This window comes from Microcaecilia unicolor, chromosome 1 (assembly GCF_901765095.1).
Source record: "Microcaecilia unicolor chromosome 1, aMicUni1.1, whole genome shotgun sequence".
Classification (NCBI taxonomy): domain Eukaryota; kingdom Metazoa; phylum Chordata; class Amphibia; order Gymnophiona; family Siphonopidae; genus Microcaecilia; species Microcaecilia unicolor.
The window spans coordinates 348,657,255-348,674,187 of NC_044031.1; the positions used below are offsets into that span (position 1 = coordinate 348,657,255).

A 16,933-nucleotide genomic window follows, 5' to 3' on the forward strand; every position below is an offset into this window, starting at 1 on the left:
CTGGGCGAGAAGGAGACAACTGTTGGTGCCATAGTAAGAAAATGGAAGAAGTACAAAATGACTGTCAATCGACAAAGATCTGGGGCTCCACGCAAAATCTCACCTCGTGGGGTATCCTTGATCATGAGGAAGGTTAGAAATCAGCCTACAACTACAAGGGGGGAACTTGTCAATGATCTCAAGGCAGCTGGGACCACTGTCACCACGAAAACCATTGGTAACACATTACGACATAACGGATTGCAATCCTGCAGTGCCCGCAAGGTCCCCCTGCTCCGGAAGGCACATGTGACGGCCCGTCTGAAGTTTGCCAGTGAACACCTGGATGATGCCGAGAGTGATTGGGAGAAGGTGCTGTGGTCAGATGAGACAAAAATTGAGCTCTTTGGCATGAACTCAACTCGCCGTGTTTGGAGGAAGAGAAATGCTGCCTATGACCCAAAGAACACCGTCCCCACTGTCAAGCATGGAGGTGGAAATGTTATGTTTTGGGGGTGTTTCTCTGCTAAGGGCACAGGACTACTTCACCGCATCAATGGGAGAATGGATGGGGCCATGTACCGTACAATTCTGAGTGACAACCTCCTTCCCTCCGCCAGGGCCTTAAAAATGGGTCGTGGCTGGGTCTTCCAGCACGACAATGACCCAAACATACAGCCAAGGCAACAAAGGAGTGGCTCAGGAAGAAGCACATTAGGGTCATGGAGTGGCCTAGCCAGTCACCAGACCTTAATCCCATTGAAAACTTATGGAGGGAGCTGAAGCTGCGAGTTGCCAAGCGACAGCCCAGAACTCTTAATGATTTAGAGATGATCTGCAAAGAGGAGTGGACCAAAATTCCTCCTGACATGTGTGCAAACCTCATCATCAACTACAGAAGACGTCTGACCGCTGTGCTTGCCAACAAGGGTTTTGCCACCAAGTATTAGGTCTTGTTTGCCAGAGGGATCAAATACTTATTTCCCTCTGCAGAATGCAAATAAATTCATATACTTTCCAAAATGTGATTTTCCGGATTTAATTTGTGATGTGCTATCTCTCACTGTTACCAATAACCTACCCTTCAATTATGGGCTGCTCATGTCTTTGTCAGTGGGCAAACTTACAAAATCAGCAAGGGATCAAATACTTATTTCCCCCACTGTATTCCCCACACCCGGCTCAAACAGAGGATTATCCACTATTGGTGCCAATCCCGAAACAAGAGGACGGCGCTCTGGAAACATAAGATCCCAATAATAAAAGGTGGCCTGGACTGCACAACTGGGGGAAAACGATCAACCTGTCCTCTATATTTATCCTTAAGCCACATTAAATGTCCTAATTTACGAGTACCCACCAAAGACTGTCCTATATGTACCCACAATTTATGGTCCTCTCTCCGAAACCATTCAACAGCTGATCTAACCTGTGCAGCACAATAGTACCAATACAAATTAGGTACCCCCAGCCCTCCAGCCCACGTACTTTTATATAATAAGGCCCGTGGTAAACGCGGTCTCTTCTGATTCCACGTGAAGCGGATCAACATATCCTGTAAACTGGACAAAAAGGACCTGCAGTGGTAAAACCTGAAATAAGTACAATAAGCGAGGTAAAATATTCATTTTAATTGCTGCTATCCGGCCCAACCAGGACAAGCCCATGGTCGTCCATCTGTCCAAGTCTCTTTGTAAAATCTTCTGAAGAACCGGGTAATTAACAGCAAATAACTCAGACAAATCTCCAGGAATCCAAATCCCTAAATATTGTATATCTCTGTCCGACCATTTAAAGGCAAAAGAGGTATTCAGCACCTCCCTCATCTGTAGAGGAAGTCCCACCGCTAACCCCATGGACTCAGTGGCATTCAGCTTATAGCCAGATACCCGAGAGTATTGCTCTATTTCCTTCATCAAATTGGGTAACGAAATCAAGGGCTTGGTCAAGGACAGAAGCACATCATCCGCAAATAATACGATTTTATGCTCATGTGATCCCACTCTTATCCTGCTAATGTCCACATTTTCTCATATAGCAGCAGCTAACGGTTCCATAGCTAGAGCGAACAACAGGGGTGAAAGCGGACAACCCTGTCTAGTGCCTCGTCCCAAGAAAAACGCACCAGAAAGCCCACCATTGATTCTAACACAGGCCTGCGGCGAGGTATATAACGCTTGAATCCAGGTCCGATAAAGTGGGCCTATCCCAAATCTATGTAAGACGTTATCCAAGTACCCCCAGTGAACCCGATCGAAGGCCTTTTCAGCATCCAATCCTAATAACACCATTGGACAGGCCTTCCTTTGAGCAGCATAAAGCAGGTCTATAGTTCTCCGTATATTATCCATTGCTTGCCTCTGTGGGACAAAACCAACCTGATCAGGGTGGATTAAATCAGGAAGAACCTTTCCCAGACGATTGGCCAGCACCTTAGCCAGAATTTTAATGTCAGTATTCAATATAGAAATAGGGCGATAGGAAGCACATTCAGTTCTGTCCTTATCGGGCTTTGGAATTACCGCCACCCAGGCTTCCATCATTGACCGAGGGAAAGATGCTCCATCTCTTACAGAATTAATAACCAACTTCAAATATGGTGCCAGCACATCCGCGAAGGTCTTAAAAAACTCATTTGTAAAGCCGTCTAAACCCGGCACCTTCCCCGTCAGCAATGCTTTGATAACCTGCAACACTTCATCTACCGTCACCGGAGCTTCCAGCTCTGATCTCTGTATTGCAGATAAAACAGCCAGTTCCCATTCTTTCAAATAGTTATCAATTTCCCCAGTCTGTACAGTGGCATCTTCCCTGTAGAGTGTCTCATAAAATTTAGCAAACCGCTCCCTGATCCGAGCAGAGCTATGCATCATGGCTCCCCCATCATCCTTCACTCACAAAATTTGTCTATCTGTTCTCAGCTTTCTGAGTTTTGCAGCCAGCACCCTCCCAGGTTTATTAGAACATTCATAATGCACCTGCCTCAAACGTGCATTCACAAATTTCAAACTCTCGTCATGCAGTGCATTCAACTCCAATCGCCCTGCTTGAAGTTTTCGATAGGCGGACACCGAGCCAGAGGCCCTGTAGTCCAGCTCCAAGACACTTATTTTCTCCATACATTGAATTAATCGTTTTTTATGCACCCTGGATTTCTGACTAGCACATTTAATAAAATAGCCTCTCGATACTGCTTTAAAGGCATCCCACACAGTAGCCAGCGTCGGCCCAGAGTCCAGGTTGATTGTAAAATACTCCTTCAAAACAGGTAGAAAATTGGCCACAGTATCGGGGTCCTGCAATAAACAGTTGTTAAATGTCCATCTGCAATCTCTAGTTTCCTCCCTCAAAGAAGGAAGAATTGCCCAGACCGGAGCATGGTCAGATATAGTAATATGACCTATGAAAGTGTCACCCCCCCCCCCCCCCCCGTCTGTCAAAGTTTTGTCAAGAAACACATAATCAAGTCTAGAATAGGAGAGATGAACATGTGAGTAGAAGGTATAATCCCTTCCCCTTGGATGTCCCAGTCTCCACCCATCATATAGACTCATAGCATCCACAAAGTTCTTTAAAGCCTGAGAAATCTTATAATCAAGAGAAGCAGGAGAAGCAAATCTGTCAAGCACTGCCTGCATGGTAGCATTAAAATCTCCTGCCACCAGCAGTTTGTCCCGAGCAAAGTTCTGTAGCTCCCTTTGAAGGTAGATATAAAATTTCTCCTGCCTCTCATTTGGAGCATAGACACTGACCAAGGTATACTCCTCCTGCTCCAACCGAACATGTAAAAAAAGGAATCGGCCCTCAGGATCTCTCCTCAAGTGCAGTAGTTGTACCTGTACATTCTTATGAAACATGATGGCCACCCCTCGTTTTTTAGCCCCCTTTACATCTGAAGCAAAATACACCATCGGGTATTGTCTAGAGGATATCAACCCCTCATGTTTTTTTTAAGAAATGAATTTCCTGCACGAAAACCACCTGTGGGTGCAACAAGCGGAGTTCACGAAACAGTGCGTGTCTTTTATATGGAGATTTCAGCCCTTTTACATTATAGGTAAGTATCTTAAAATTTGCCATTTGGTATGTTCTGGTAAGAATACATCACTAACGAAAGGAGCTTACCACCCTCCCAACCCCAACTCCCCCCTACCCCCCATTAATACCTCTATCCCAAATACCCCCTCCCCCCCACAGAAGAACATGAGCCCAACAACCCATAATTCTCTCTCCCCTACTAGGTTCCTCTCCCTCCCCCCTATCCCCCTCCCCCCCAGATCCCACCTCTAGCGAAGGACATAGTTCCTAAGCTAGGTATAATCGGAGAAAAGAAGACCCCACTTACCTATACAACTACCCACGATCTCCTCCCCCCACAACCCACACTCCTACCCCTACATCCACAAGCAGATCTATCATAACCATCACTCCCACCAATTTTCCTTACACACTCACTCCACTTACCCCCCCTAACACTACCACCCTTAGCTCCATACAACTCAAATAATACATAACATAGTAATGCTGCAAACCTGAACGCAGTACAGTGTACAGTGCTCACAAAAGAACCAAGTCCACTGTTTTAACTCTAGTATAAGAGCACCTTAAGCCTACAGTCCAATCAAGGAGCAGATCTTGCACTCTTGGATTTGCCCGGCGCTCGCTTCCACTGTTGTAGTTTAGCCCGCGTTACAGCCGCTAAGTCAGCTGTTGGAGCATCCGTTGTCGCCAACCCCTCGCTGTTCACGATCTGCCAGACCTCCGCCAATGTGCAAATCTGATGCATTTTTCCTCCCGCCATAAAACAAAGGGCAAAAGGAAATGCCCAGTGATACACGATCTTGTGCTTAATTAATATATCCAAGGCAGGTTTCATCTCGCGCCACAGGGACAGGGTATGCGCAGACAAATCTTGATACACCCGCACTTGAGCTTCGTTGTAATCAATGTGCTGGATCTGCCTTGCACGCTGCTCTCTTGTAGTAAAAGTAGTAAAGCAAACAACAATGTCTCTGGGTCTATTATCCAGTTTTTTCCCCAGTGCTCTATGGGCTCTTTCAGTAGCAATCTCCTCAGTTCCCAACAACTTGCCACACAGTGTTTTAACAATCGTGATGACATCTTCCTTGTCTCCCACCTCCGGGACTCCCCGAAATCTCAAATTATTTCGTTGTCCACGATTTTCCACATCGTCGACTTTAGACTGCAAGTCAGTATATAATTCGAACACTTTCGTGCAGCGTGCCTCAGCTTCGCCAAGCTTTGCTTCTTGCTCATCCGCTCTGACCTCAAGATCTTCTACTCTGCCTCCCAACTCATGCAAATTCACTCTCAGGGCGTCCATTTTCTCCAGTATCTCATCTTTAGAGCTTTTAATCTCGGTCTGGATATCCATCAACCACTTTGTTAAATCTTTGCGAAGCCCCCGCTTAGCAGAGACTGTGCCCGTTTCTGACATTGATGGAGCCGAGTCGGAGTCTGAATGTGAGGCGGGGCAGATGAGAGCACATGGCACCGCGGAGTTCGGGTCGTTTGCTTTACAGAATGGCGTTCGCTCTCCTTCCTCGCGGTCGCCATACCCACAAAGAGTCCGCTACCACTTCAGCACAACAAGTGCTACACTGCTCTGTAAAATTAGGCTCTGTGCAGGAGCGAATTATCGCTACTATAGCTGATTAAGGAGTGGGGTTCGTCGGAGCAACGAACCTAGGCAGCCATTCAAGCTCGTGATGTCACTTCCTCCCCGATGGGCTGGAGTGTTTAAGGGTATTCAACGTTAGCTTCAGAACTTTAGCACAAGAACAGTGCTGGGAAGACTTCTACGGTCTGTGCCCTGAGAATGGGTATACATATAAAGTATCACATACCATGTAAAATGAGTTTATCTTGTTGGGCAGACTATGTTACTATGCTCAACATAGGTGTAATGAGGCTAATGTTATAAACAGGGCTTCTTGAATAAGAGGGTAAGCAGACACCTATTTCGAGTCTATTTCATAAAGAAAAGTAGGTGCCTGCTTCAATTTACAGAATATTATTCATAGTGGCAGAAAATGTACCTACTATTTAAGCACTATGGCTGGTATCAATGCTCACATCTAGATGTTAGCCTGAACATCTATAAAGTAGACAATACTATAATTTAGATATGTATTTGAGTGATCCGCCCATACACACACACACCGGCAAAGTATGCACCATGAAATCATTGTGCATATTTTTCCCTAATCAGTATTCCATAACAGTTCATTTACTCTAGTAAGTGGTGGCATGCACAAAAATGGCTAGAATACCACCAAACATGTGCATTCCTGCCACCTAAATCTTGGCAGCTTCTCACAGAATTACCCCTTGTCGTGGCAATTCTACAAGTGAGCACCTTAATTTAGGAGAACTGAGGCTGAGCGGAAGGAGTCTATTCTATAATGGAACCTAGGTATTATAGAATATTAGCCGGTGCAGTGGTGTAGCCAGGAATTTTTGACAGGGGGTGCCACTGAGATCTTCCAACTATGAGCCCTTCGGCTGCCTCTCTGTGCATTCTGGTTCTCCAATAGCTCTCTCAGGAAACTTTAAGCCTCATTCTGGAACTCCAGTAGCTTCTCTTGGTGTATTCCAAACCTCATTCTGGTGCTTTCAGTGAGTTCCAAGCCTTACTCTGGCATCTACACTGAAGGAAACAGAAGAGTAGAGAATGCAACATGAGCTTCAATATAGGGAGTGTTCAACAAAATACGTTTATTGGCATCAAACAAAGACCTGACATAGGGCCATTTCGGCGGGAAAAACCCACCTTCCTCAGGGGTCAAAGATTAGACTGCTGGTAGGACAAATGAGTTTTGGTGCCTGAAGTGAAGTTATCGTAATGTAATTACATGTGATAAGATCGCACAGATGAAAAATGCTAACCAAAAGATGCCTTGGTGCCAAAATCACTTGTCCTACCAGCAGTGTAATCTTTGATCCCTGAGGCAGGTGGGGTTTTTCCCGCCAAAACACGGCCCCATGTTGGGTCTTTGTTTGGTGCCAATAAAAGTGTTTTGTTCAACACTTCCTGTGTTGAAGCTCATGTTTTATTTATTTGTTAGGATTTATTTATCGCCTTTTTGAAGGCATTCACTCAAGGCGATGTACAGTAAGAATAGCTCAAACATGAGCAACAGGCAATTACAACAGTAAAAATATTCAAGTGACAATACAAAGTATGGCATAGTATACTACTTACAATGTCAACACAATACGTAATAGAACATTTTAATTGATAGAGAAGGGTAAAGCAAAGATGGAACATATAGACAGATAAGAGAATTAGAACGTAAGGTGACTAAATTAAAGGAAGTTGCACATGAGGGCAGAGAGATGGTTAAATATTATCTCAGCTAGGGTAGGAGTGGATAAACATGTCCTGCTGCAGTATGTGCAGCCCGTGTCACTCCTTGTGTGTGTGAGACTAAAGTTACTTCTTCCATTAAAGGCCTGGTTGAAGAGCCAAGCTTTCACCTGCTTCCTGAAGTAGAGATAGTCTTGTGTTAAGTGCAGCCTTTCAGGCAGTGCATTCCAGAGTGTGGGGGCTACTCCGGAGAAGGCTCGCTTGCGGGTATCACATTGTGTAAAGTCTTTTGGAGAGGGTGTGGTTAGTGATAGTCCTTGAGAGGACCTTAGTGTCCTTGGCAGTGTGTGGAGGATCATCCTATTCTTCAGGCACTCAGGGCCATTTCTTTTGAAGGCCTTGAAGATCAGACATAGAGTTTTAAATTTAGTCCTGTAATGTACTGGTAGCCAATGAAGTTTTTTGCAAAAATGGTGTGATGTGGTCACATAGCTTGCAACCTTCTATGAGTCTTGCTGCTGCATTCTGAATCAGCTGGAGCTGGTGCAGGCCCTTTGTAGTCAGATCATTGTATAGTGCTGTAGCATGATATGAGTTCAGTACTCTAGATTTTATACTCTACATTGTTCCAGAACTTAGAACTTAATGTGTAGCATGATATAAGTTTAATTGTCAGAGTTATTGATTTTGCTGGAATCAATACAAATATATATATATATATACAGCTGCAAAGACTTTATCAGATAAACTGGTCTGACTCACCTTCCCCCTGGAGACTACTGATAACTAAAGCTAGCTGGGTGGATACTTACAGTCAATCACCACATCTCCAAAGAGCAAAAATCTGCATATTGTCAGGTTCTCAGGTTCAAAACACACAGGCACGGACTCTGGAGCAATCATGAGCCCTTGGGCTGCTGACGAGGAGCGGCAGCAGCAGGCAAAACCCACCAACCAACACTGGGCTAGCACACCGGCAAAAGCAAGGACTGCAGACGCAGACAAGCGAGCCGGAACACACGGACTGGAACGCACTGGACTGGAACACACTGGACTGGAACACACTGCACTGGACTGGAACACACTGGACTGGTACGCACCGGACTGGAACACCCTGGACTGGAATACACTGGACCGGTACGCACTGGACTAGAACACACTGGACAGGTATGCACTGGACTGGAACACACTGGACAGGAACACACGGGACTGGAACCAGGCTTCACCTACGCTAATTAACACTGCAAACTAGACATATGCCCTAATAACCTCATAAAATCCGCCCCTTCCCAATTCAAAACAGACCTCATGAAGCATTTAAACTATATGTTACAAAATGGACTTTTCCCAAAAAACAAAGGAAATATCTTACTTACCCCCCTTACCTAAAGACGCAAAGAAAAGCATGAGTGACATAACCAACTATCGCCCAGTAGCATCTATCCTGCTGATAACCAAATTAACGGAAGGCAGAGTTTGGTGACCAAACAACTCACCAACTACTTAAATAAATTTTCAATACTGCACAAATCGCAATCAGGATTTCGGTCCAACCACAGTACCGAAACAGTGCTAGTTACTCTCCTGACTAAATTTAAACAAGCAATCGCAACTGGCAACAACATACTCCTCTTACAATTTGACACGTCAAGTGCCTTCGACATGGTTAACCATGGAATACTACTACACATCCTAGAATACTTCGGAATTGGAGGTAATGTCCTTAACTGGTTCAAAGGCTTCCTGACCACAAGATCATATCAAGTAACAGTTAACGCAACTACATCAACCCCTTGGATACCTGAATGTGGAGTTCCTCAAGGATCCCCCTCCCGCCAGCCCTCTTCAACCTAATGATGACACCATTAGCCAAGTTACTATCCAATCAGAACCTTAATCCATACATATACGCAGATGACTTTACAATTTACATCTCGTTCAAACATGATATAAAGGAAATCACCAACGATATCAACCAAAGCTTCCTAATCATGAACTCTTGGGCAGATGCATTTCAGCTGAAACTTAATGCAGAACAAACACAATGTCTTATATTTACATCACAACATAATACAAATAAATTCTCCACTATAACCACACCGAACTTTTCCCTTCCCATTGCAGACACTTTGAAAATTCTTGGAGTTACCATCGATCGCAATCTCACATTGGAAAATCAAGTGACGAATACAGCCAAGAAGATGTTCCACTCAATGTGGAAACTTAAAAGAGTAAAACCTTTCTTCCCAAGGGCTATTTTCCGTAACTTGGTGCAGTCAATGGTGCTGAGTCACCTAGACTACTGCAATGCACTATATGCTGGCTGTAAAGAGTACATTCTCAAAAAATTTCAGACAGCCCAGAACACTGCAGCCAGACTCATATTTGGAAAACAAAATACGAAAGCACAAAACCCCTAAGAGAAAAACTACACTGGCTCCCAATTAAAGAACGAATCGTGTTCAAGGTCTGCACTCTAGTTCATAAAATCATTCACGGAGATGCACCGACCTACATGATAGACCTTGTTGACTTGCCACCCAGGAATGCTAAAAAAATCGGCCCGCAAATTCCTTAATCTACACTTCCCCAACTGCAAAGGACTAAAACACAGACTAATACACGCATCCAGCTTTTCTTACATGCGCACGCAACTGTGGAATGCATTACCACTTAGCTTAAAAACAAATTACGAATCAATCAATTTCCGCAAATCTCTGAAGACCTATCTATTCAACATAGCATACCACACCAGCAATAACTTAATGATTACACAATACCACTTCAACTACACTCTTAACACTCTCTCGCTATACCCGTATGCTTAATTCTGTATTGTTATTCATGTACTACATGCAACACCTAATGCATCACTTACTCCAGAATAGCGAATGCCATAATGGAACTTTGTAAGCTAATTCGATATTGTCATCCTTGTATTTCATGTAACACCAATTGTTTCTTTGACTCTGGAATGGCGAATGCCATAACGGAATATTGTAAGCCACATTGAGCCTGCAAATAGGTGAGAAAATGTGGGATACAAATACAACAAATAAATAAATAAATGAAGAAAAATTCAAAATCATATGAGACTTTTACCTCATGTAGTGTGGTAACATGAGCTAGGGCGGGCCGTGGAGAAAGTAAGACAAACAAATAATATTTATTAAAGGTGTCTTGTAAGGGCTCGTGTTCACTTCACAGAAAAGAAGGAAGAAATACTCAAAGCTAGTTCTGTAAACATAACAGTGTCCTTGGGTGGCCTACTCCTGCAGGGCCACAGCATACATGAATGTCTCAGCTAAGCAGCAACTGTTCCCTAGATCCAGAGTTATCAGTACAGTCTATAGTGAGTACACAAGGCTGGCCTGCTGCCAACCACGTCAAACTCTTCAAGGTTCCAAGTTGAACTTGTACCAAAAAATCTATAGACTCTTTATACTCAAAACTTTTTGTCTAAAAGCAAAAGGAGGAAAAGACCTCAAAAGACCAAGGTACTAAAGTGAACTTGTCACTGATGTGCTTTCAGCACTCAATGTGCTGAAAGTACGTCATTGGTCAAAAACCTCCTAAAATATATTTTTGTTCTTTTTTGTGTTCAAAAAATAATATTATGCTCAAACATATATATGAACAATGAAGTGATGCAAACTTATAAGAAAAAACAAAATATATATAGAGAGACTGCGATTTAGCTTCTCATTTAATCCAGCTTAAAAGATCCCGACGGGGACCTGTTTCGCCCTCCAGCTTTTTCAAAGGAGATAATGGAAGCGCTCTAAACGTAAACACACTTAATATCACAAAACATCTATCAACAAACTAAAAAACAGATGGTATAGTTCATTCAAAACTTTGTCCAAAACTCACTTGTTTTCTTCTTCTTGTCTTTTGAGGTCTTTTTCTCCTTTTGTTTTTAGACAAAAGGTTTTGAGTATAAAGAGTCTATGAGCAACTTATATCATATTCTACAGATTTTTGGTAGAACTAATTTTGATATTCTGTAGAAATGTTTATATGTTTTGAAGTGATCCAAGTTGAACTTGGCCTACCTGAACGTAAGGGGTTACAGTTTCTCAGCTTCAGGTGCAGACATTTGTGGTGGGCATCGCTGCTTCCTTCTGGGTCTCCTAGCTCTGACCCGGTCTTTTATACTTCCTGGACCATGCCCTCTTGGCTCCACCCTTCTCGAGTCACTTCCCCCTTGGGCAGGATTATGGGGTTTTAAAGTGGCTCTAACACTGTGAGGGAGTGTCCTTGAGGGAAAGTAGCAGCATCCTTTGTTAGTGCAAGAGGTAGGGGTAGAATATGGGACTAGATTTCAGGACTCTGGTCAAATCTTCTTCACTTCCAGTTTGAACTCTGCCCAACCCTCTATCAGTCTTTAAACTAAAATTTTATTCAGTTCCGTCACCTAAGCATCTTCCAGAACAGTGAACATCCCATTTTTCATTCACATATATGGTGTCCCCCTATATCAGTCTGTGATATAGTCTGAAAACACCTTTCCTATCTACCTGTACAGAACTCCCTCTCCCCCACCAACCCCCACTATCCTTGACTTTACCTTTACTTCCATTTTGCTAAACAAGTTGATTTCTTCCTTCAAAAGAGTTTTCTTCTTTTTTCAATTCACCAGAAATAGATAAACACATTTAGTAGCAAGTACAAGGCACAAACTACTTACAGTTCCTCTTCGAGCTCGTAGATGGAAGACATGTTCCTCAAGAAGCTTGGCAGCACTGTGACATTTACAGGGCAGGGCTGGGTTTTAGATCCAAATCTATTGGTTATCTCTGTAAAGACAGTAACTGAAAAGAGATTTAAAGAGGTTAAAAAAAATAAAACCCTTATTTGCATACATATAATAGATAACCATATGAGTTCTATTACTGTACCATATATATGAGAGCAGGAACCAAAGGAAAGGCCTGTGCTACATAAAGTCAAAGGAGAGGCAAACAGCAGTACCAAAACACAGAGGATGATAATAAATGTTTAGTAATAAAATACAATACAAATTCAAACCCTCAAAAAACACATGACCTACTCAACATGGCCATGGCTCACCCAACGTCTGCATCTGGGGTAAAATGTTGACATACAGTATGTACATTATCTCCCAAATTCTACAAAAAGTACTTTAAATTGCGCGTGCAAATTTGGGCACGTGTGCAATTTAATTGAACAATGAACCAATCAGCACCAATAATTGGGCCTTAACAATCAATCATCAGTGCTAATTGGCATTAACTTAAATTTATATGTGCATATTCATGCACCCGGATCCGCACGTAAAATCCAAAAAGGGGGCATGGCCATGGAAGGCCCATGAGCGGATCAGGGGCATTTCCACAATTTATATAAGGGTGATCCGTCCTAATTTAGGCCTGAGGATTTACACCAGGTATCAGTTGCTATAAATGCTTACACCTAAAAGTAGTTGTGGATCACAGTGTTAAGCGCTATTCTATAAACAGTGCCTAACTTTGAGCACCATTTATAGATTAGTGCTAAGCACTAGTTTTTTTCAGCTCCTATCTTTCGGCACCATTAATAGAATTTGGTCCTATGTGTTAAAAGAATATACAGTCGATACTGATATGCTGATTGATAGCAATAGAATTCCTCCAAACACAAATTGATCAGTTCAACTCCAAAGCAAAGAAAAAAGGCACAAAACTGCTTGCACAAAAGCATAAACAAACAGAAAAGCAGAATAAGGTCAAAAAGGTTTATTGAAACAATACCTGACGTGGCCACGTTTCGCCCTCAGGCTGCGTCAGGAGTAAAACTAAAAACAAAGCAAAATTCAATAAGACCATACATACAAATAATATAACATTCTGCTTCCAAAACCAATGTGAAATGCTAGAAACATATAAAGATCATTACCATACATTTCACGTCGGGTATTGTTCCAATAAACCTTTTTGACCTTATTCTGCTTTTCTGTTTGTTTATATTCAGTTCAACTCCATACATAAGTATTGCCATACTGGGAAAGACCAAAGGTCCATCAAACCCAGCATCCTGTTTCCAACAGTGGCCAATCCAGGTCACAAATACCTGGCAAGATCCCCAAAAAGTACAAAACATTTTATACTGCTTATCCCAGAAATAGTGGATTTTCCTAAAGTCCATTTAATAATGGTCTATGGACTTTTCCTTTAGGAAGCCTTCCAAACCTTTTTAAAACTCTGCTAAGCTAACCGCCTTTACCACATTCTCTGGCAACAAATTCCTGAGTTTAATTACAAGTTGAGTGAATAAATATTTTCTCTGATTCATTTTAAATTTACTACATTGTAGTTCATCACATGCCCCCTAGTCCTAGTATTTTTGGAAAGTGTAAACAGATGCTTCACATCAACTCTACTCATTATTTTATACATCTCTATCATATCTCCCCTCAGCTGCCTTTTCTCTAAGCTGAAAAGCCCTAGCCGCTTTAGCCTTTCCTCATAGGGAAGTCGTCCCATCCACTTTATCATTTTCGTTACCTTTCTCTGTACCTTTTCTAATTCCACTATATCTTTTTTGAGATGCGGCGACCAGAATTGAGCACAATATTCGAGGTGCAGTTGTTTCCTTTCCTAATAATACCTAACATTCTATTTGCTTTCTTAGCCGCAGCAGCACACTGAGCAGAAGGTTTCAACGTATCATCAACAACTACACCTAGATCCCTTTCTTGGTCTGTGACTCCTAACGTGGAACCTTGAATGACGTAGCTATAATTCAGGTTCCTCTTTCCCACATGTATCACTTTGCACTTGTTCACATTAAACATCATCTGCCATTTAGACGCCCAGTCTCTCCTCTTTAACAACTTTGAATAACTTTTTTATCATCAACAATTACCTCACTAGTTACTCCCATCTCTAGGTCATTTAGAAATATGTTAAAAAGCAGCGGTCCTAGCACAGACCCCTGGGGAACCCCACTAACTACCCTTCTCCACTGAGAATACTGACCATTTAACCCTACTCTCTGTTTTCTATATTTTAACCAGTTTTTAATACACAATAGGACACTACCTCCTATCCCATGACTCTCCAATTTCCCCTGGAGTCTTTCATGAGGTACTTTGTCAAACGCCTTCTGAAAATCCAGATACACAATATCAACCGGCTCATCTTTATCCACATGTTTGTTCACCCCTTCAAAGAAATGTAGCAGATTGGTGATGCACGATTTCCCTTCACTAAATCCATGTTGACTTTCAGGCTTATTTTCGAAAGTGATTGCTGGCGATCTTCCGACATAAATCGGGAGATGGCCGGCGATCTCGCAAAAGCGGTGAAATCGGTATAATCAAAAGCTGCTTTTTTGACACCATCGCCGCTTTCCCATCGCCGAGCCAGTGAAAGTTCAAGGGGGCATGTCGGTGGCGAAGCAAAGGCGGGACATGGGCGGGCATGGGCGTGGCTACCAGATGGCCGGCTTTCGCGGATAATGGAAAAATAGCGGCGTTAATCAGTATTTCGCCGGGTTTACTTGGTCCTTTTATTTTCACGACCAAGCCTCAAAAAGGTGCCCCAACTCACCAGATGACCACCGGAGGGAATGGGGGATGACCTCCCCATACTCCCCCAGTGGTCACCAACCCCCTCCCACACTAAAAAAATAAAAATAAAAACCGTTTTTTGCCAGCCTGTATGCCAGCCTCAAATGTCATACCCAGCTCCCTGACAGCAGTATGCAAGTCCCTGGAACAGTTTTTAATGGGTGTAGGGCACTTCAGGCAGGCAGACCCAGGTCCATCACCCCCCCTACCTGTTACACTTGTGGTGCTAAGTGTTGAGCCCTCCAAACCCCCCCCCCCAAAACCCACTGTATCCACATGTAGGTGCCCCCTTCACCCAAAAGGGCTATGGTAATGGTGTAGAGTTGTGGGGAGTGGGTTTGGGGGGGATTTGGGGGGCTCAGCACCCAAGGTAAAGGAGCTATGCACCTGGGAGCTATTTGTGTATTTTAAAAACATTTTTAGAAGTGCCCCCTAGGGTGCCCGCCTGGTGTCCTGGCATGTCAGGGGGACCAGTGCACTACAAATGCTGGCTCCTCCCATGACCAAATGCCTTGGATTTCGCCGGGTTTGAGATGGCCGGCATTTTTTTCCATTATCGCTGAAAAACAAAACCAACGATCTCAAACCCGGCGAACTCTGGCATTTGGCCGGGCCAAACCTTATTATTGAAAGAAAAGATGGCAGGCCATCTTTTTCGATAATATGGTTCCGGCCAGCTGTTGTGTCGCCGCCAAAATAGATCGCCGGCGCCGTTCGATTATGCCCCTCTTTGTCTCATTAATTCATGCTTTTGAATATGCTCTGTAATTTTGTTCTTTATAATATTCTCTACCATTTTGCCCGGCACCGATGTCAGACTCACCGGTCTATAATTTCCTGGATCTTCTCTGGAACCTTATTTAAAAATCGGTGTTACATTGGCCACCCTCCAATCTTCCGGTACCACGCTCGATTTTAAAGATAAATTACATATTACTAACAATAGCTCCGCAAGTTCATTTTTCAGTTCTATCAGTACTCTGGGATGAATACCATCCGGTCCAGGAGATTTGCTACTCTTCAGTTTGTAGAACTGTCCCATTACATCCTCCAGGTTTACAGAGAATTCATTGTTTCTGTAACTTGTCAGCTTCGAAAACCATTTCTGGCACCGGTATCCCTCCCAAATCTTCCTCGGTGATGACCGAAGCAAAGAATTCATTTAATCTCTCCACTATGGCTTTGTCTTTCCTGATCGCCCCTTTTACTCCTCGGTCATCCTGCCTTTAATATACCTAAAAAAAATTTTACTATTTGTTTTTGCCTCCAACGCAATCTTTTTTTTTTTAAGGCCCTCTTAGCCTTTCTTATCAGCACTTTGCAATTTACTTGACATTCCTTATGCTGCTTCTTATTATTTTCAGTCGGTTCCTTCTTCTGTTTTCTAAAAAATTTTCATTTAGCTCTAATAGCTTCCTTCCCCTCACTTTTTAACCATGCCGGATGTCATCCTCCTTTTTTAATGCGCAGAAAATATTTGGCCTGGGCTTCCAGGATGGTGTTTTTGAACAGCATCCACGCCTGATTTTAATTTTTCACCCTTGCAGCTGCTCCTCTAAGTTTTTTTTTTCACCGTTGTTCTCATTTTATCATAGTCTCCTTTTTTAAAGTTAAATGCTAACGTATTTGATTTCCTATGTATACTTACTTCAAAGCTAATATCAAATCCGATCATATTAGGATCACTGTTATCAAGCAGCTCCAGCACCATTACCTCCTGCACCAGATCATGCGCTCCACTAAGGACTAGGTCTACAGGCAAAATATGGCCAAGTCAGATAGTTCATGTTTATTTGAGGGTTTGAATTTGTTTTGCCTTTTATTAATACTCATTTATTAACATCCTTCAACTGCTTTTTACCTCTCCTTTGATATAGACATTTATAGCTAAATAAAAGGACATCTAGGAGTCATTTTGCAAAGCTGCAGTAAAAAGTGGCCTGTGGCAGTGTGGGCAAATCTTTTGGGAACGTGCTGGGCTACTTTTTACCATGGCTGGGAAAAAGGCCATTTTTAATGGGCCAGGAAATGGGAGTGTGCAAAAATTAAAA

The 16,933-nt window shown here is 42.9% G+C and overlaps 1 protein-coding gene across 1 annotated transcript in view; it reads right to left on the minus strand.

Moving 5' to 3' along the window:
• The window catches only part of LOC115474088 (polycystic kidney disease protein 1-like 1), a 151,787-nt gene that overhangs the window by 31,239 nt on the left and 103,615 nt on the right, over positions 1 to 16,933 (minus strand). Inside the window, exon 3 of the mRNA XM_030209418.1 lies at positions 12,000 to 12,123. Coding sequence (XP_030065278.1) covers positions 12,000 to 12,123 — 124 coding nt within the window. The remainder of the gene's footprint in view (positions 1 to 11,999; positions 12,124 to 16,933) is intronic.